This window comes from Pseudorasbora parva, chromosome 11 (assembly GCF_024679245.1).
Source record: "Pseudorasbora parva isolate DD20220531a chromosome 11, ASM2467924v1, whole genome shotgun sequence".
NCBI lineage: Eukaryota > Metazoa > Chordata > Actinopteri > Cypriniformes > Gobionidae > Pseudorasbora > Pseudorasbora parva.
In genome coordinates, this window is record NC_090182.1 from 6,578,222 (window position 1) to 6,599,216 (window position 20,995).

Below are 20,995 nucleotides of genomic sequence, written 5' to 3' on the forward strand. Positions count from 1 at the left end.
TGATGTTTGGTCTGGAAACTCACCATTGACAGCTCAATCCGAGGGGCGGATAAACGGTTGTCTTTCAAACTCCCTCTGCACGCGATAGGATAGCGCTACACCAACCAGAGCAACGAAGGTGAAGCAGAGCTCGCTGATAGATTAAACATTCGCCATCCAGTCGGCTAAACTCGAACACATCTTCCCTTTTTAAGAATGACTTCAGTGCCGTTCTTTGTTCTTTTCTCAGAGAAAAGCTTAACTCCAAGTCTTCCAGAGTCGCGGTCAAAGCTGATTTGAAAGACCGCCGTTCGCCAGTTTCTGTGTTTACTAGAAGCACGCAAACGCTACTCGGCCGTCGTCATTAAGGACATTGTGTTTTATTTGTGATGGCGCAGTGAAACATGACAAATTGTGCTATTTTCATGATTTATCACATTTTTTATGTGGTTCAGATGCAATAATATTTTGAGTTTCTATTTATTAAACAAATTTCCTTCATTGTATCAACTCAAATTTTTAATTTCAATAAACTCAAAATTTTAAGGCAACCAGGTTACTTACTTTTTTAAGTTAAACCAACAAAAAACAACACATTTTTTTTTTTGCAGTGTGTAATCTAAGCAGGTTAGGAAACATATGCTGCATGTATAAACTAATGCCAAGGTCTCTAGAAAGAGGTTTGGCAAGTTTATTTTTTATTTTTTTATTATGCCTTTATTTAACCAGGGAATAAAATCACATTGAGATAGATATCTGCAAGTGAGCCCTGCAAGGTAGCAGCACACAAAAAAACAAAATGAAACCAACAAAGTAAAAATAAATACATACAACAACAAAACACCACACACACATTTCCAGCAATAATACATGATTAAGAACAAGAACAAGTGCAAAAAGCTTGAAATGTTCGATTTAGATATAGCTTAAACTCATTGATTGAAATAAATTCACTAAGTTTCAGCTGATGCACTATAAATAAAAGCAGTTTTTCCAAACTCTGTCTTCATTAAGGGAACATTTAAAAGAATGTCTCTACTTGAACGCAGATTATGCCCTTTACTATTGACAGTTATTTGAGTATTCATATATGGAGGAAGCTGTCCAAAGCCCCTTTCACACTGCAAGTCGGACCCGCAATATTCCCGGAACATTGCCAAGTCGCCTTCTATGTGAAAGCAGCCACGTCCCGGCATTGATTGCCGAATTCGATCTGGGTCGGGGACCTAGTAATATTGCGGTATTCGACCCGGGACGAGCGCTGTGTGAACAAAAGCCGAAACTAATGCCGCAACGTGTTCGCAAAGTTATCGTGCGACTCCTAGAGCTTGTTTTTTCAATAATACAACCCTGCAGTGCCAGAAGAGCTAGTCGGTGTTTTAAACGCAGAGAGTGTTCGTATACAAAAGAAACTAAAATTAAACAAGCAGAAATGTGTGCAAACGGGACATAAGTCGAGACCACGGAGCTCCTTACTATCCGCACTGAAGCTGAGATCGCTCACCGTTATACGTCACATCAGGATGTCACGTGTCAACTCGACCCGGGACCATTAAGCGTTGTGTGTGAAAGCGCACATATTACGGTATTTCGCTGGCAGTGAGAATGGACCAAATCTAGCGACCCGGGAACAAATGCCGTGTCGCATTATCCGTGTATTTGCCGGAATCGCAGTGTGAAAGGGGCTCAACTATGGCCTTATACACAAATTTAAGCCAGTGCTTGTACCTTCTTAAATGAAGTGAAGGCCAACCCACCATTTCATACAGTGCACAATGATGAGTATAATGATTTTCCCGAGTTATAAATCTTAAAGCAGAGTGATAAACAGAGTCCAATGATTGCAAAAGAGCCTTAGTGTTATTTCTATATAAAACGTCTCCATAATCTAAGACAGGTCAGAAAGTAGCTTCCACCAGCTTTCTCTTGGCTGACTGTGAAAAACATGCACTATTCCGAAAGTAAAACCCCAGCTGTAGCCTTAACTTAGATAACAAATGTTTAATATGTAACTTGAATGATAAGTCCTCTTCCAACACAAAGCCTAGGTATCTATTGGAGAGTTTATATTCACGTTCCACACAGTCGGGTGTTCAGTCCTGGCAGTAGAGACGTCTTCCACTGGTTATGCGGGTAGCGCAGAGTTGCGAGTTGCCGTTGCCACGCTGGGTTGAAGGATGCAGAAATCTGGTTGTGCCAAGAGGGTCCTTAAAAGTGGACCAGGCAGCTAGGTCAGTCGAATCTTCACAGGCTGGCTGTGCCATGTGGGACAGCCAATGTCTGCCGATGCAGAGGTCCTTGGTGGACTGGCCTGTGCGGATGGAGAAGTCGTAAAGCTCAGATACGATCTCTCAAGGAGAGATCCCTTTTCCAGCTAGAGTTTGCCGCAAGCAATATAAAGGTTTTGCTCGCAAAATCTTAACCTCCACTGTCTTGTAGTCTCTTCCCTCGTCAGGTCAGAAGCTCAGGACGTGGTGTGTCTGTTAGTGTCTCCTTCCCCATCGGGTTAGAAATGCAAAACAAGTGTGTGTCTACCCGGGGGACATACTTATCACTTTCTGATGAGGAGGAGATTGAAATCCGGCGCCTTTCCAGTCCTGGAGTGTGATTGGCCACTGGGGTCTGAAGTAGCCCCGGTGTTGCCCACCCTAGTGTGGAACTCATTTGCATAGCATAAAGTGGCATGTTAAAACAGTGTCTTAAATGTTTTACCTATGTATTATTTTCTTTACCAAACCTCTTTTAAAATATAAAAGGCATCGTGTGGAACAGATAGAGACCAAACATGGTAAGAAATGATGAAGTAATCGTCCACACATTCGTTTATCTGTTAATGGACCTGTCCCGTGGACTGTTGTGTTTACAGTTAATAAACATTAACATAAACTGCACTTTGTGTGAAGATGAGGTGGATGAGTTGCAGTTCATATAAATGTAAGGCCTTCAAACATGTGTATGAATGGATTTAGATAGACCTGTGGCCTCTCTTTTGCTGCTGCCTCCAGGATGTCCTGAATTAATTTTTATGGCAGCACTAAACCTTAGGAATGAGTTTGGTGGTTAAAATCAACTTGTAGACCAATGAGAAGTCCTCTCCTTGATGTTGGTGGGTGCAGAAGGTCCCCCTTCCTGCCATGTAAGAGGTGTCTGGTAGTTGTTTTGGCATCTTATCTCATGTTGCTGAACATTTGTTTAATTTCATTCACCAAGGGACCAATCACAGTATAGCACATCTTCTTCCACACCAGTTGTTAGGGAGGGGCCTTTCCATAAACTGGTCTCTGGAATGCCACCCTAACTGATGTTCACGACGTTATTATGATAGGATATCAGCTTTGGGATATCAGATTACATTCATCAATTTTGACCCAGTTCACTACAGTTGACGCCACTACCTGATTAAATTCCAGTAATCAAGCTATACTGCCACTGGCACTTCCTGCTCCTCCCACCATCATTGCCTTCCTGGTTTCACCTGCGGGCATTTCCTGCACCCGTCCCTCATCCTCTTTCCAGGATGGAGGGAGGAGCGGTCCATGTTTATGTAATGTATCTTGGTGTAGTTTTCTCTGTTCCTGTTCCCTGTCCCTCACTAGTTCCTTGTTTGTTCTCATTGCTGTTAATTAGTACCACACATGTTCTGTTTCCTCCTGATTGTGTATTTACATTGTGCCCTAATATTGTAGTGTTGGTCCCCCTTTTGCTGCCAAAACAGCCCTGACCCAATGAGGCATAGACTCCACTAAACCATGCCTCACACACTAGGTGTGCTGTGGTATCTGGCACCAAGACATTAGCAGCAAATCCTTTGAGTCCTGTAAGTTGTGAGGTGAGGCCTCCATGAATCGGACTTCTTTGTTCAGCACATCCCACAGATGCTCGACTGGATTTAGATTTGTGGAATTTGGAGGCCAAGTCAACACCTTAAAACACATTGTTGTGCTCCTCAAACCATTCCTGAACAATTTTTGCTTTGTGGCAGGAGCATTATCCTGCTGAAAGAGGCCACAGTCACCAGTAGAGTGTCAAAGTAACATCCACATGGATGGCAGGACCCAAGGTCCTGTAGAACATTGCCCAAAGCATCACACTGCCTTCACTGGCTTGCCTTCTTCCCATAGTGCATCCTGGGGCCATGTGTTCCCCAGGTAAGCGACGCACACACCCAGCCATCCACGTGATTCATCAGACCAGGCCATCTTCTTCCATTGCTCCGTGGTCCAGTTCTCACGTGCCACTGTTGGCTCTTTCGGCTGTGGACAGGGGTCTGCATGGGCACCCTGACTGGTCTAGGGTAAGGGTTAGGTTGTAGCCTAACCCTAATAATTTGTAGCAATTTGAGTGTTTGCTCATCAGTTGCTTGTCTGTGTGATTGGAACACACGGCCAAGCCTTCACTCCCCACGTGCATCAATGAGCCTTGGCCGCCCATGACCCTGTGGCCGGTTCTCCACTGTTCCTTCCTTGGAGCACTTTTGATAGATACTGACCACTGCAGACCGGGAACAGCCCACAAGAGCTGCAGTTTTGGAGATGCTCTGACCCAACTGTCCAGCCATCACAATTTGGTCCTTGCTCTCTTTGATCTCGCTCAAATCCTGATGCTTACCCCTTTTTTCCTGCTTCTAACACATCAACTTTGAGGACAAAATGTTCACCTGCTCCTTAATACACCCCACCCACTAACATGTTCTGTATTGATTAGTTTACTGTGGTAGCTAAACGATCTACTAGTATTTCTCATTTGTTTAATTATTAATTCATTTATTTAACCTTCATTTGAGTCTTTAAATGTAACAAAAGTGTGCAGAAACTTTTATAGTAGGGTAAAATCTTAAATGCACACACTTGGTGTTCTGATCTTGAAAGATTTTCTGACATTTTCTTGTTTGGATGCTACTATAAGAGCCAAGGTGCCATAAAGAGCTTGAGAAGCATCTCATTGTTAAAATGTTTCACTTAGACAAAGGCTACAAAAACATTTGCAAGACATTAGATGCAGTTTATACATAGAACACAGTCATCAACAATTGGAGAAAACTTGGCACACACTGTTAACAGATTAACGAGAAGACAAAGAGAAAGTCAGTGAGGCTGTCAAGAGGCCGACAGTAACATACATTAAAAGTTAAATGAGGTGCAGCTCTTTCCAGATAGTATTAGTAGCTCTCTTCACGTGACAACTATATCCCATATTCCCCAGCAGTCTGGGCAATGAGAAAAAAAAATAAAAAATACACATCCAGGCCCAGGTAATATTTGCAAACAATTCTTTCCAGTCTCCCAAACCCATGTGGACTTTTTTAAACTTATACTGTTACCAATCCAATGCTATACCAAATCCTTAAGAAGGAATTACTGTTTATTTGGATCAGTATTCGAAAGTGTAAAGCATGATAACTCCATAGTAATGTCTTTGTATGCTTCTAAGGTTTTTGTGAGGTTTAATGACTCAAGTGTTTCTAGATCCTTCAGAAGGAATTACTAATTGTTTGGATCAGTATTTTAAAGTGAAGATCATGGTAACCCACAGTAATGTCTCAAGTGTTACCAAATCCATCGGAAGGAATTACTATCCAAAACCTTACAAAAACATCTGCCGCTTACAATGACTTTAGTCATTGCATAGTGATCATGCTTTTCACTTTACAGTACTCATCCAACTACTTCATAGTTCATTCTGAAGAATTTGGTAATACTTGAGTCATTACTTGTCACATTATGAGTTTGTTTTTGTCATGTGATTCTTTCCATTCATGCCTGACATTCAAAAACAGTTGGTTTTCTGGTATGTTCATTAGTTTTGTTATCTCTGTTTCCTACTATCTGTTCCCATAGTTGCACATTGTTTGTTTGATTTCATTCAGTTCAGGTGTTCCTTGTTTGTTTGCCCTTGTGCTCTCTATTTATACCCTCAGTTTTGGTTTGTTTATTGTCTGGTGTTAGTCGTATTTTAGTTGTTGTGTGGTATTATTTTCCCTTGTTGTTGGATTTAAAATAAATGCTCTTAGACTTCTTTGCCTTTGTGAGTGTTCAACGCAGCAACTGTGACATTAATAGTGGGTTACTGTTACCTAAGTTTAGAATTAATTATATATTATTCACATTAATCATTAACCAGTAAATGGTAGTTCTACCAGTAAGACTTGGCAGGCCAGGTGAAGTAACAATGCATTAAGTATTACATTTAGATGCTCTTTGGTTTAATGGACCCTGCATTTCCTGCTTGAAGATGAAGGTATGGGTGCAGTGATCATCTTGGTTGGCGTCAACATCTGTGAACTCAGACATGTGTACCGATCTTTTATACTTAAAGTATTATGATTGGTTAGATCTGTCGGTGATAAATGACTTAACATTTGAGTCTTCCGGGCAGAACTTACACTACAGCTTTCATTTCTTAGTAGTCCTCTGGGAGGTATGAAAAAATAGTTACTGATTAGCTAATAGTAAACTTCCACATTCATCTGTTTCATCTAGTTTCTTACAACTGTAGTTTCTAAAATGTTAATATTGCATTACTCCATGGTTCCTGTGTAGTTATTCATTAATAATCTTTTTTTTCTTTATTTTGTGTATTGTTCCATGTGTGTTCTGTATTTATTGTCTTTTTTGTTTGGTTATACTGCAAACAGGATGAAAGTTTGGCATTGTAAAGTCATTCCATAAGACAAAATAAACTTTGATTTTCATGTCAAAACAAATCTTCATATCTCAATATTTTATTAGACAGTAAATAAGCACATTTTAAAAAAATGCATACAGTTTTTCATTTTGCAATATGCACAAACATACCTTACAAAGATAAATATTTAAATGCATTTTTACTCTGGTTGAATTGCATATTAATCAACAAAGGCAAAGTCCTTTGAAAGAATACATAAATAGCAATAAATTACAAAGAACAGTTCTGTATTACAACACTTTTCAAACTTCAGAAGCATTGGCAAACACACAGTAAATACACACAGCACTAGAGTAACAGGTTTATGTAGCTATACAAGCTTTAACATCGCTCACTTTATGGTTTTCATGGTGGCACTCGCTCAGAATAACTGATAAAGTGTATTTATTTACATATAAAGTTGTGTCAGTTTTCTCTTCATGTGCAAAATGCAACATCCTTCATATTAAAGACAGCAACTAGAGGTTCTGGTGAAGCTGATGATAGTAGTAATCCTATAACATGCTGCTTTTTACTCGTTCAAAAATCTGCCTCACTTTCAAAGCAGGCACACAACCTTCACGGAGAATGCTGATAGTTCCTAAAAATGGACATAATTCATATTATTATTAAGAATGGAATACAAATATTATGATAGGATATCAGCGTTGGAATATCAGTTTACCTTCATCAATTTTGAGGCAGTTCACTACAGTTGATGCCACCACCTCATTAGATTCTCCATCACACAGGACTCCTTCAATCTTGTGGCCAAGACGGCTGTTTCAGGACAAAAGAAAACAATGCTCCAATTATCCCTTGAGACCAGCAATAAAGGGACACTGACAAATACAAAATGTGTTTCTATTGCAGGACTTTCTTTAATATAAAATGTCATAACTGGTGGTGAATACCCTATAATAATCCATTGTTTAGGCTACATGTTCAGTGCATTGGTTTTGGAGAGTTTCTATTCACTCACAGTAGCCTCTGAAAATTGTTGGGACTTGTTTAAACTTACTTGATGACCATATCATGATGAACACTGTCCGCTTCTCCACTGGGATTGGCTGACGTGATGGCCAATGGACCGGTGAATTCACACAGGTGAGCAGTAGCAGTGTGGTCAGGAACTCTTATCATAATGCTTTCTCTGGTCCCCACACGGTCATATGCAGGACCCACACCTGCAAACAATATGAGTTGTGGAAATTACTGGAGATAATAGATATCACATATGCCTGAAAGTTTTCTCTCAGTAAGGTTTTAATTTGGTTTATTGATTGAGTTAGGGTAGGTGTAAATACAAATGCTTATAACCATACCAAGTTTGAGGAGCCATTCGCCTTTTGGGACAATGCAACTAATGCCTCCCGGGTAGACGTTTCTCATGAACTCCCACAACAGAGGACTGAAGGGAGGTTTGGCTGCCACAAGTTGCTCCACACTTGAGATGCAGATACAAATCGGCTTTTCTGCAGGACGGTCCTGCCATGGGGAGAAAAGTTTATAGGTCAGTGGATCAGTTGACAAAGAGTTTGTAAAAGAGTATTATGTTTCAAAACATTTGTGTTGGCGTGTACTTTGATAGTGTAGATCTTCTCAATTGCACTAGGGTTCTTGCATGAAGCAGCCAAGGCATAGACAGTATCTGTAGGGATACCACACACTCCATTGTTTTCCAACAGTTTTGCAATCTTGAGGAGTCCGCTTGTTTCCCGAGACTTGGCAATGAAACATGGATATGTGGACTCAGATTCCTTCTTTTTCTTGTCCTTTGAAAAAAGCAGATCACTTAGTAGGAATGTTTTGTCTTTGAATGTATAACTCAATTAAACTTCACAAGAACTTTGGCATCATTGATAAAACGTAATACCTTGATAAGGGAAGGTCCAACTGGTATCAGGGTCTTGGAGAAGATACCGTTCACAAGGGATGCTAACATGCCATACAAACATATGATGGCGAAAATTGCTAGCATAGCAACTAAAGAAAGGGAAAATGTGAATTAAGTTTTACACATGTAGTTACATCTTCACAATAATTTTCTTTACAAAATGTGTTTCCATACCTTCTAACTGATAGGGCAGTCTTCCCAAAGTAGAGAGGAGAAAACAAACTATGATGACCTCCATGACAGTGGTCAATGCCAAGAGAACTAGATTGCCAAACGTTGCTGTAAAAAAAAGAAGGTCCAATTCACAATGCTTCCAATGGCAATAGTCAAAAGCGAGTGTCTATGTTATGTATTACTAACAAACCTACCAACTAGAATCAAGAAAGCATTAACGACCAGGAATGCTATTGCCCCCGCTGCAAATCCGTTCGCTGACTCTGAGGATATTTGCAAGCGATGTCCTGCAGGAAAAAACACATCAGCTTAGAATTCTAACCAAAATTTTAGCCAAGTATTTGTTTAATCTAACAATTTCATACCTGCGAACCTAAACCAGCTCCAAGTTGCCCAAATAGCCACATAGAATGAGGGAATGACAGAGCCGAACCTCTGACCACCTTGTACTTGTAGTCGACTGACGTAGGCCTGGATAATGGCTCCCGGGATGAGTACCCAGGGAACAGTTAGGTCGAAAAATGCCAGTCCGAGCTGATTGTTGTGAATGGCTGAGAGTGCGGCAACTCCATTGGAAAGATAGAATAAAGCATCAGGGATCTGTGCACCTTTATCCTCATGCTCATCTAGTTTAGATCTCTTAAGGTAACTGAGATATTTCTGCAGGGATTCAGTGGAGACAGGCTGGGGTCCAACTGGAATCAAGGACTTCTCAGCAATGGTGTTGATGAGGCGTGCAAAAGTGCCATAGAAAGATAAGAGAGTGAACAGGGAGCAGGTCACTCCAAAAAAGATGTAGTACCTGTCGATGGGAATCTGGGAGATGGTTGATATGGTCACCAGGACAAAAAATGAATTGTGTACTAGTTCAAGAGTGTCTTTGTTTAGGCTTGCGATGCAGAAAACCAAAGCAGCAGACAGGAAGAACCAGTTGCCAACCATGGCATGCCTTACATCCCCAGCTTCAATCCGGCCAGTGGATACAGACACCACATACTCTTCCCAGGTCTTCACCAACCAAAACACGCAGTGCAGGCCAAACTTGGTTGCGTGGTAGCAATCTTGACGCAGATATGCATAATAGCTAGATAGAAGCTGAGCCGCAGAATTTATGGATATCCAGATGGCAGCTACTGGGATCGACGGGAAGTAACCAAAGGCGTAGAAGGCGAATATAAAGGGTGAGACTGTGTCGCAGAAGAATCCCAAGGCCATAGGTTCAGCATATTTGGTGTTCTTCTTCTTCTCTTGGCCCAAGCTTTGGGAGCTGCTAGCGTTGGTGGTTCCTAGGAGCAGCACATTGAAGAGAGGGTTTCCAAAACCCTTCAGCACATAGCGTTGGGCCAGTCCCTTGATTAGCAATGCTGATGAGCCATATATGGCAAAGAGCAGGATTAGGAGCTCCAAAACCCCAGAGACCACTAAAGCCCACTTTGCTACCAGACCCACAGCCTCAAATATCAGTGTGAGGGTGATGGCCCCAAACACAAAGGGCATGATGTAGTTTACTGTTGCTGAACAGAAGGCCAGTAGAAAGGAAAGCAGGATGTAAGGTACCAGCCCAGCTATGGCAGACTCCTTGATATACATTTGAATGTCTGTTTTATTGACACTAGTGTTCGTGTACAGATCTTGAAATGTGCTGTTTATCATTGCTGTATTGTTTAATAGGTTTGGACTTTGTTCGTTGGCACCTAGAAAAATTCTTGTGGCCCCATAACTCCCCCACAACGCTGCGTATCCTACAAATGAGGTTCCACTCAGATGGTCATATTTTCGAAAAGACAGCAATCCTGCCACAAGCTGGCACACTCCACCAATCAGAATGAGATGAACACCTGTATAAATTAACATAAGATGCAAAGAAAGGGATGAAGGAAGTAAGCAGTATGATGTATTGCACTAAACTAAACCAGCTAAAACTATTTTCAGCTATTATCATATAAATTAATATATTTTAACTCTTTCCCCACGATTGATGGGTATTTCCTGCTTTCCATGTTTTCATTATGATACGCTAGAGGGACACTATTATGCATCTTCTGAAAGATTACCGAATCTCCTGATCAAAACACAGGTGAAGAAGAAGCAGAAACAAGCAATATCATATGTAAAATATCAGCATTAAACATCTTATAAATTAAAACCTGTTAAATGTTACTGAATGAAACGTCGAACCAGGACAAGCTATGGACTTTGGGGGTGCTGATCTACTCCATCTGTGTTTTGATCATCATTCTGAATCCGATCCAGATGTAGTCTTTGACAAAAGCAATTTTCATGGATTTTTTTTAACTTAACTTTGTAACTTACTGATATTCAAGGTAGAATAAAACGGGTTATAAAAAGGCAAAGGGGCTGTTCTTAAAACTGTTTTAGAAAACGATCAAAAATGCTCGCGATGGCACTTTTTTTTTTCAAAAACACTGGTGGGGAAAGAGTTAAAATGAAATGCCAAAACAATGACCTGCTAATATGTTCTCCACTCCCTCCGCAGGAACGCCTGTCCTGGCACCATGGAAGTTCTGCAATAGGACAAGGAAAGCACTGATGCCATTGGCCAGGAGCCCGAGCACACCTGGCTCCCCATAAAAACTTGCCGGAAAGCCACTCGCTGACTCCATGAATTCCCCCTTAATGTAGCTTTTTGCTGAAAAGATTAAGTTGGGTAATTAGGATATGATGATAAAAAGTACAAATTCAAACATTTGTGGTACACTGTAAAAAAAGTTACCATGTGCAGTTTTTACTTTTGTTGTTCATTTTTTTGTTGTTGTCATAACCTAATTAAATCAGGTTTATGTAACATAAAACACTGGGTTCCTGTTTTAACATTGAGAAACATTGATCCAATATACAATTTTCAACAAAACTCAGGATGGGTTGACACATGTGCACTATGACTGCACCACGATATAGAGGGCAATATAGTCGGCTCCAAAGGACAAATATAAGGAAAGGTTTGTGTTTGTCTGCTCATTGCTGATCTGCGAATTTTGCTTCAATGAGAAATTTTGATTTGAGGTTATTGTACACTCTCTGTTGCTTTAAAGTGAATATCACAATTGACATTATAGATAAAGTAAAGTAACAGACTTTAACATTTTGTCACAACTTAATTTAATTGTGTTCGACCCACCATTTGTGTTAAAACTAACTGGGCGACATTTCTCAAAAGCAAGAGCTTGACTAACGTGACCTGCCAGATCGGACGCTATGCTTGATAAATAACAAAAAAAACTGTTATTTTATGCTTTTTTTTTACAGTAAAGAGAAATATGTTGGTAGTTCATTTTAATGTATAATGTTCAGTTATGTTGGACAATAAGTGTCTGTTACTGAATGTTGTGGTTACCATTGAAGAGGTGAAGAGTATGCAGGCATTCATTACATAGTCTGATGAATGGCACTACTGAAGATTAAGCCTTAGTAAATTTATAAAATTTAATTTTGACTTAAACCAACTAAATTGTGTTCACCCAACTAAACTGATTTATTTTTAATGAACTATGTATGTAAAGAAAAATGCCATGTATGTAAAGAAAATATTAAATTAAGTAAGGTTAAAGCATACTTTTAATCATCATGAAGCATAATATCATCATGGTGGAAAAGGACTTTCATCATATTTTTTTTTTTTTTTAACTGTTATATTAAACTTATGTAATTTTACCTGGCTGGTGAAATCATATTTTATCTACCGACATTTGTGCTTTGGTAAAACCTTGTATTTTCAGGTTGGTTGAATTCAGTTATAATCTGAAATCATTTCAGTTGTTGTAGATGTTATGTAATAACATGTTAAGTAATATGACAAAAGTATTATTATTATTATATATGTTTCAGTGTAAAACGATATACTTTGATCAGTCAAAACCTCTCTGAAACCTTAAATATGTTTAACTGATTTTATCAGCCCAAATTATTTGACATTATGAACGTTTCCATGCTAAAATATTCTGTACTTTTAGTAGTGGGACTGGGACATATATACTTCCTCAAACATGTCTACAAATACATTTTGATTGAATTTAATGTATAAAAGATTATGTAAAACCTAAATAGCATGAAACCTGTCAAAGCCAGTAGCGTTATCTCTTGAGTGAGCACTAAACAGCCTGTTTATGGGTGTGTTTAGTTTCATATTCTCCCTCCCCTCTTTTTTCTTACTCAGCAAACAGCTGATCAGGAGGCAACAGCTTTTTTTTCACCTAGTGGATGTTTTAGTTTTCATTCTGCCTCTCTGACACAGATGTGAATGTTGGCTGGAGAATTATGCTATTACAGTCTATGTGACGGTACAGTGACAACTGATAAGATTCATTCTGTCAAACAGCCGGCAGACAAGAGTCAACATACACAGATGGAAAATCCCTGAGGATAAGCTTGCAGTAAGTTTTTTTTTAAACATATACCGTAGTAATGTAATCAAAATTGAGTGAGTTCATATTTACAACATTATATGCTCCCAGTGCTCCCAATACCAGACATTTTTGAGCTTGTGTGGACTTTTTGGGGGGATCAAAAGCTTAGACTTTTTTTTTTATATATATATAAAAATGCAGAAAGTTTCCTGTGATGGGTAGGTTTAGGGGATATAATATAGAGTTTGTACAGTATAAAAATCATTGTCTATATCCGCGCACACTTTGTGAGACATCATATAAATAGACATTAACATTTCAAAAATGTATATAACAAATAAGAAACTTACCTAGTTAGGATGCTTGATCTGTCATGAAGTGTTGAGATGCTTGTGAAGGATGCTTAAGGTTTATAGAAACGTACTCAGTGAAGATGGGAGGAGTTAAAGTGGTGTCAGCCAACCCGTGGACTCATCAATGATGACCTCATTGACCCTTTCATAAGACAAGTTTGTTTCCTTCTGCGAAATCCCACCTATGAACCTAAAAATAACCAATCTTGGGAATTCCAACCCTGTTTTTTCAGTGGGTTTAATGGGTGTGTTATCCTCTTTTGTGGTCCAGAAGTGTATAAAAGGCGATGAGGACAGACCTGACTCCAGCACATCATCTTCATCATCAACGTCAATCATCGACTCTCTTCAACTTCGAATCGACGAACAGAGATATCAAGCATCTTCATATCCAGATCCTGAACAAAGATTGACAGCATGCTTTCAACTGTACAGGTAGACAAAATGTTGTGCTATCATAGCTGTGTAATTTCTAGATTCATGTGTTATATCTTAATGTAAAAAGAAAAATAATGTCTGGAAACACTTTCTTTTAGGCTTCAATTCTTGCATTTAACTAGTTGCTTTTCAGCATGCATGTTACAAGTATATTGACTGTTTATTAGTACTTATAAAGCACATATTAATGCTTTATTCTGCATCCCTTAATACTACCCAATACCTTAACTTAACTGTTACACATTCATACAAACTATTAATAAGCAGTAATTAGGAGTTTATTGAGGCAAAAGTTGTAGTTACTAGTGAATATGTGTTCCCCATACTAAAGTGTTAAATGTCTTATTGAAGCCAAGCTGTGTACATTAAGTGTTATTAGGGGTTTTTATGTTTCATAGAAAAAAAACGTTTAGAAAACATTATTAAATAATAAAGGTAACACTTTAGCTTAGGGTCAAATTCTTACTATTAGTTGCTTTTAATCATGCATATTACTAGGCGATTAGCTGTTTATTATTACTTATAAAGCAGATATTAATGCTTTATTCTGCCTGATCTTATTCTACATCCCCTAATCCTACCTAATCCCAAACTTATCTTACCTTACTAACTGTTAATAAGCAGTAATTCGTCATTTTTAATAGTGAGAATTGGACCTTAAACTGTAGTGACCATTTTATTTGACTTTGCCTTTTAGCTGTTTTTTTAATGTAGACTTAAAAGAGATCAACACATGCACTGTATGCTAACTATATATACAGCTGAGATACTCAAACATAACTGTTTGTGCACAGAGATCAACCAGATATGTTGCTTTTTCTGCTGCCCGGGGACTCCATAAGTCTGCGCTAGATGGTGAGCAAGCTCTACTTCATTTACAGTGAACTGCTGTTTGTGAACTCTTGACAGAAAAGAAAAGTGAAAGTCTAGACTTTTAGAGAAACATTTATATAGGCTGACTAATCAAATGATTTACACTGCTGCTATCCAGTAAAGAAAAATGCTTTGGTGTTAATTTACACCGTGTCTTGTCTGTTTTTAGTGGCGGAGCGTCCTGCCCCAGAGGAAACAGTGACCAGCAGCTTTGGCAGGTTTATTCAGAGCGTACAGCCAAGGCATTTGTCACCAACCGTGCTGCAGCGCAGCAAACGCATGATTCTGGACAGCATTGGTGTTGGGCTTTTGGGAAGCACCACTGAGGTGTTTGAGCTTGCCCTTCAACACTGCCAGGTAGGGCACAATGCCAATAGTAAAGAGTAACCTTTAGAGAAATCTTATCTTTCCATTATTATGGGTGTGTTCACACTTGGCATGTTTGGTGCAATTAAAACGAACCCTGGATTGCTTTGTTACTGTGGCTCATTTGAATATAATTTGCTGGCTGACATGCAAACAAACCAAAAACAGGAAGACGAGATCCTAAAAAAGACTGAATTCTGAATGCATACCTGTTTTTTCGCCTCGTAGTCAGGAGTTTTCCCAACAAAGTTCGGGAGAGGTGTCAGAATCTCATCTCTTGCCTCTGTTTTGACTCCTTTACACATTTTATAATCTCTTCACTGAGTTCTCTCATCGTATGTAGCTACGCTCATTTAAAGAGCACATTTATCCCAGCACACAGCATTGTTTGGGATGTTCGGGAAGTTCCGTCTCTAAATATGTAATAAAAGCCGACCAATCAGGTTGTGAATGTATCCCTACACCTTAAGGTTTGGTGATAAAATGCAGTGTGAACACACCCTAAGAAAACAGCAGAATTGAGTCATGCCAAGCCTTTACAGAGAGATGTATTATTCCCTGGACATAGATCAGCATGGCAGAAGCAATGGTGTGTGCTAATGTGTTTGTTGACGTGTGAATGAGTGGGCTCTAATGACCTTTCATTTATCCTCTTCCCCAAGCACATGTATGCTTCTGATGACATAAGCTTCGTCTATGGGCGCCAAGGTGTGAAGCTTTCTCCAACCCTTGCAGCCTTTGTCAATGGAGTTGCAGTGAGTATTATGACGTGTATTGAGTTGTGATTGAAGCTCTTAGTTTATGTTACACTGGATGCGTGATTCAACATCCTGGAAACATTCGCAGTGTCTCTCCAGAAAGTCCTGTTCTGCAAGTCCTGAAATTAGCACCCAGCCAGACAGTCAATGAGGCAGTAAATTATAAACTTGTTTTGTGACATTCACCACCATTTTTGGCACCCAAATGTGGTCATGAGAAAAACAACCCTAAAAAATTTTTAAACCTCAGGAACTACAGAAGCATCCATGCTGCTGTTGGAAAGTCTAGTGTGTGTATCCTCTAAATAAAGTGTGTTAACCAGTAACACTTCAGGAAGTGTTTAAGATTATAGAAACTAGACAGACTGGGTTATTAGGTCATATTTCCAGTAGTCATGCACAGCTTTTTTTCCTTTTCCCAGTAGTGTTTTGGCTACACAGAAGGCTATGAAATGATCTTCTTTGCAGTGATATTTAAAAACACAAACCATTATGCCAGAAGTGCCACAATGGAGAGACACTTTAGACCTTGATTGACATGTTGGTTTTCCACAGGCTCACTCGATGGACTTTGACGACACTTGGCACCCTGCAACTCACCCCTCTGGAGCGGTGCTGCCTGCCCTCCTGGCTATAAGTGACATGTTGCACAAGAACAGCAAACCAAGTGGGCTCGACTTTCTAACGGCCTTCAATGTGGGCATCGAAATACAGGGCCGACTGATGAGATTCTCCACCGAGGCTCACAACATCCCCAAGAGGTTAGAGTCAATTTCTTTGTCTCATTCTCAGCTAAAGTGACCGAGAGCAACACTCTCAGAAAGAAAAAGGTACAGTGCTGTCACTGGGGCGTTACCCTAAGGAACAATCCTAAATGGTACATATAAGTACCTTAAACTCTCCCCTAAATGGTACATATAAGTACCTTAAAAGTTACATATCAGTACTTTAAGAGTGCATGTATCTATCTTTTCGGTTTTGTACCGTAGGCTGCTGCCCCAGTGACAGTAATGCACCTTTTTCTTCCTGACAGTGAATAATTATATTTCTAAGTTCAGCACAGGGTGGGTCAGAACACTGCAGATTTCATGTGAAAGGTGTTTATGCAGAGAAGCTCTGTTTGGGCTCCGGGAATAGGGTTAAAAACTCATAATTTGTTATTTCCTGAGTACTCTGAAAACAGAATGTGTTTTAAAATAATGAATTAAACAGCAGAGCGTGATATCAAAGCAAACACTGCACTGCTCACAGTTAAGTGTGACCAACCCTTACTTGGAAAGGCTGCGCATTCGACTCTTCACGTCAAAACTGAAGCATTTTTTAGGCTTTAGGCTAGTAGTGATTTCAGGGTTTTTTTGCCATTGAGATGACCTGGAAAAAGTTTCACAGTCCCCCTGAATTCACCCTAAGTAACCACCAAACAACCACACAAAACACAGTTCACAGTTGTGAAGAGTTCTGCACAGGCACTCAACACTTTTGTTGCTCTCACTCTTAGAAGAAAAGGTTCTATATAGGATCTTAAAAGTTATTTTGGCGCTATGTATTTGGAACCCCTGAAAGGTTCTATATTGAACCCTTTTTAAGTGCCAAAATGGTTGTTTCTTGTCATTATAGAACTTTTTAAGCATAAAAGGTTCTTTGGAGTTGAATCAACCCTACCTTTCATACTTGAGTCAACTCCAAAGAACCTGTTATGCTCAAAAGGCAGACAAGAATGAACCCTTTTGGCAGTTAAAAAGGGTTCTACATAGAACCTTTTAGGGGTTCCAAATGCGTGGCGCCGATAGAACCTTTTCTTCTAAGAGTGTGTGTTGTCTTGAGAATGGCCGAGAGCTGAAATCATCCAAGCTTGTAAAATAACGCCTTTGCTCTTTCTCTGTCTCCTCCGTCAGGTTTCATCCTCCCAGTGTAGTGGGCACTCTGGGTAGTGCTGCCGCCTGTGCTCGCCTCCTCTCTCTGGATCGCAGTCAGTGCAGTAATGCCTTGGCTATCGCCGCATCTCTGGCAGGTGCACCAATGGCTAATGCCGCCACACAATCCAAACCTCTTCACATTGGAAACGCCTCGCGCCTCGGGCTCGAAGCAGCCCTTCTGGCATCTCGTGGGTTGGAGGCAAGTCCTCTGGTCCTGGATGCAGTGCCTGGCGTTGCCGGCTTCGGCGCTTTCTATGAAGACTACGCCCCACACTCTATCGCTTCCCCCGAAAATGATGAGCACAGCTTCCTCTTAGAGCAGCAAGACATCGCTTTCAAGCGCTTTCCCGCACACCTGGGAATGCACTGGATTGCTGACGCTGCCACTGTCGTGCACAAGACCCTGGTTGGCCTGCGAGGAGGTGGCCTTTCTCCAAACATGGTGCAGGATATCCTGCTTAGGGTGCCACTCTCCAAGTACATCAACCGCCCATTCCCAGAGACGGAGCACGAGGCGCGCCACTCCTTCCAGTTTAATGCCTGCACTGCCCTGTTGGACGGAGAAGTCACGGTGCAGTCCTTCCACCCGGAGGCTCTCCAACGGCCAGAACTTCATGCGCTCCTCTCTCGTGTCCGATTGGAGCATCCTCGCGACAACCCGGCCAATTTTAACATAATGTACGGCGAGGTGGAGGTGACCTTGGTAAGTGGAGATGTCCTAAAAGGCCGCTGTGACACCTTCTACGGCCACTGGAGAAACCCACTTAGCCAAGAAACCCTAAAGAGAAAGTTCAGTAACAACGCAGGCGCAGTTCTGTCCAACGAGAGGGTGGAGTCGCTGATCGAGGCTGTCGAAGGCCTGGAGCATCTAGATGACTGTAAACCACTGCTGGCTCAACTCCAGTAAACAGCTTTATTACGACACCAGTAATATATAATATGAATTTTTGTGAAACACTGCTACTTGCAATTTATTTAATAGAAGAAATATTGAAACACTTTATATTCCCTCTCGATGTACATACTGTAGACTAATAGCACAAACTGGTTCATTTTCATGACTTTTTACAATATTTATTTTCACTATTTCTCAAAATTACAAAAGTGAAATATTTGTTTGTAAATATCGTTTTTGTTTTGTAAGCTCTTTTGAAATAATGTATAATATAATCTTATGATGTTTACATTGAAACTCAATAAATTTCAAAATGTACTACTACGTGATGTCTTGTCTACCATACATTTTATCATATAAAAATGTAAATACTCATTACTGTATGTTTACGTTATGTGGGGCTGCACAATATTATACCTTAAATGGGTGAATTACAACAATCAAATGTGTTCAGCTACAAACTGAAAGCAGGTATTAGCACTTGTATGCTAATGAAACATAACCCTTTACAAATAAAATAAAATAGCATTACACACTAATAGGAGGTCAAATCAAATAGTCAAATAATGTGACCAATTTCAGTATTTTTCCTGTTTTAACTCCTACAGCTCTGCACAGTTTTGGCGCCCTTTAGAAGTTTTGATATGCTCTGACATTTGTGCTTTTTTCAGTTATAAACATATTACTCTCTTACAATCCAGGGCCATTTTTTGGGATTTCCATCTGGATTTGGCCTACCCAAATTGAAAAGCTGTCCATACACACATACAGTGGTCTAGGTTCAAAATGTTGGTGTCATTTTACAGGAAACCCTTTGAAGTTACATAAAACACTGCTAAACGTGATAAACATATGAGTATATGTATAAGTATATGTTGTCTAAGCTGCAATAACCCCCCCGAAAAGTAGGCGCTTTTTGATTTTTTTCCCATAAATTCATTTTTGAAAGCGTGTAACTCAGGCCCTGTGTGCTCTAGGACCCTGCAGACACTTTGGGCTGCTTCCACTAAACTCCAGAAAATAGTGGGGGAAAAGAAGTTTGTCTGTGTCATGTTGTATGCCAGATTTATTCAAATGGATCTGAAGAGATGACCCCCCTTTCCCCCCCTCCCCGGACCCTGCTACCCCCCTCCACCACCATATACAGTGATATAAATGCAATATCCCAGTGTCATTAAATTAATTATACATGCTGGAAGCAGCCCAAAGTGTCTACAGGGTCATAGAGCACACAGGGCCTGAGTTACACACTTTCAAACATGAATTTATATTTAAAAAAAATCAAAAAGCGCCTAATTTTGTGGGGGTTATAACAGCTTACACAACATATACTTACATGTACATATACATACTTACACAACATATACTTACAGAAAGTAGAGACCCTAAGGTTTCAAATGATACCACGTATGACATCATAGCTCCCCCACAGACATTTAAAATGGAAAGTATATACATGACGATGTCATTCCGGACCCTGTACAGGGTCCACGGAGGGCAAAAGTGTCATTACACTGCATTTAGCATAAGCAAGGCTACTATGATAGGTGAGCAACATATGGATACATGCTTGTATTTTTGAGAAAATAACATTTATGCATGGTTTAAAAACAAAAAAACATTTAAGGCACTGAAATAAGGCCTCAAAACACATAATAGATGCATGTCCACTTGACTTTTGACTAATGTTGTTGCCTAACTTTGCTTCAAACTGATTCAGACAAAGATAAAAAATAAAGCCACGAGCCTCTGTTTGGCAGACCTAAGAGTTTTTACTGGTTGATGCTCAATCAATTGGTCAGAAAGGTATTGGGGTGCTAACATAAAGATTAAAAAACAATAAAACCACTTTGAAATCAACTCTATGGCATACAGGCAACTAATGTAGAGACTGTAAAACAGGAGGGATATGCTCACACTTACAAGCTCCCGATAAAGCTCTGGCTCCCTCATTATGAACCATCTGACGGTGCTTTAGTTTAAAGAAGACTGACTAATCCCCAGATAAAGACAGTTGTAATAGTCAAGCCTAGTGGTGATAAAAGCATGGTAAACTCTTTTAAAATTGTAAAAAGAGAGAAAGGACTTTGTTTTTACCAGGACTCACAGCTTATAGAAACTTGACTCTACAACATGATTAACTTGTCTATCCAGCTTCAATGCACCGTCTAATAAAACACCCAGATTTTCACATATGGCTTAATGTAAGGTGCTACAATTCAGATTTAAGAAGAGGTAAATACCACAATCTCCATTTTACTCTTATTGCAGATTTAAGAAGTTTAAGGATATCCATGCTTTAATATCCAACTATTCAAA

General features: G+C 39.9%; 2 protein-coding genes across 3 annotated transcripts; one reads left to right on the top strand and one right to left on the bottom strand.

Moving 5' to 3' along the window:
* Nucleotides 1-6,724: 6,724 nt before the first annotated feature.
* Nucleotides 6,725-13,559, bottom strand: si:ch211-153b23.3 (uncharacterized). Its single transcript, XM_067456444.1, has 11 exons — nt 13,428-13,559; nt 11,181-11,363; nt 9,079-10,551; nt 8,908-9,000; nt 8,714-8,818; nt 8,519-8,628; nt 8,226-8,417; nt 7,968-8,130; nt 7,664-7,829; nt 7,328-7,422; nt 6,725-7,243 (listed from the first exon to the last, which is right to left on the bottom strand). The coding sequence occupies exons 2-11, from the start codon at nt 11,335-11,337 to the stop codon at nt 7,158-7,160; spliced, it is 2,640 nt and encodes an 879-aa protein (XP_067312545.1). The 5' UTR covers nt 11,338-11,363; nt 13,428-13,559; the 3' UTR covers nt 6,725-7,157.
* On the top strand, nt 12,981-18,832 carry irg1l (immunoresponsive gene 1, like). Of its 2 annotated transcripts, XM_067456447.1 has the most exons (7): nt 12,981-13,104; nt 13,702-13,865; nt 14,663-14,723; nt 14,911-15,098; nt 15,770-15,862; nt 16,421-16,626; nt 17,761-18,832. In XM_067456447.1, the coding sequence occupies exons 2-7, from the start codon at nt 13,848-13,850 to the stop codon at nt 18,686-18,688; spliced, it is 1,494 nt and encodes a 497-aa protein (XP_067312548.1). In that variant the 5' UTR covers nt 12,981-13,104; nt 13,702-13,847; the 3' UTR covers nt 18,689-18,832. The 2 variants fall into 2 exon arrangements, with proteins under 2 accessions (XP_067312548.1, XP_067312546.1); XM_067456445.1 differs by lacking the exon at nt 12,981-13,104 and having other exon boundaries at nt 13,503-13,865.
* The last annotated feature ends 2,163 nt before the right edge of the window (nt 18,833-20,995 follow it).

What these genes read in the sequence shown, in the direction of transcription:
- si:ch211-153b23.3 (XM_067456444.1), bottom strand. Translation starts at nt 11,337, where the DNA reads ATGGAGTCAGCGAGTGGCTTTCCGGCAAGTTTTTATGGGGAGCCAGGT. An exon ending in TTGGACCTTCCCTTATCAAG is followed by an intron (nt 8,418 to 8,518) that starts GTATTACGTTTT and finishes CTTTTTTCAAAG; the next exon opens with GACAAGAAAAAGAAGGAATC. An exon ending in CGAATGGCTCCTCAAACTTG is followed by an intron (nt 7,830 to 7,967) that starts GTATGGTTATAA and finishes TATTGTTTGCAG; the next exon opens with GTGTGGGTCCTGCATATGAC.
- irg1l (XM_067456447.1), top strand. An exon ending in CCTTTGTCAATGGAGTTGCA is followed by an intron (nt 15,863 to 16,420) that starts GTGAGTATTATG and finishes GGTTTTCCACAG; the next exon opens with GCTCACTCGATGGACTTTGA. An exon ending in GCTCACAACATCCCCAAGAG is followed by an intron (nt 16,627 to 17,760) that starts GTTAGAGTCAAT and finishes CTCCTCCGTCAG; the next exon opens with GTTTCATCCTCCCAGTGTAG.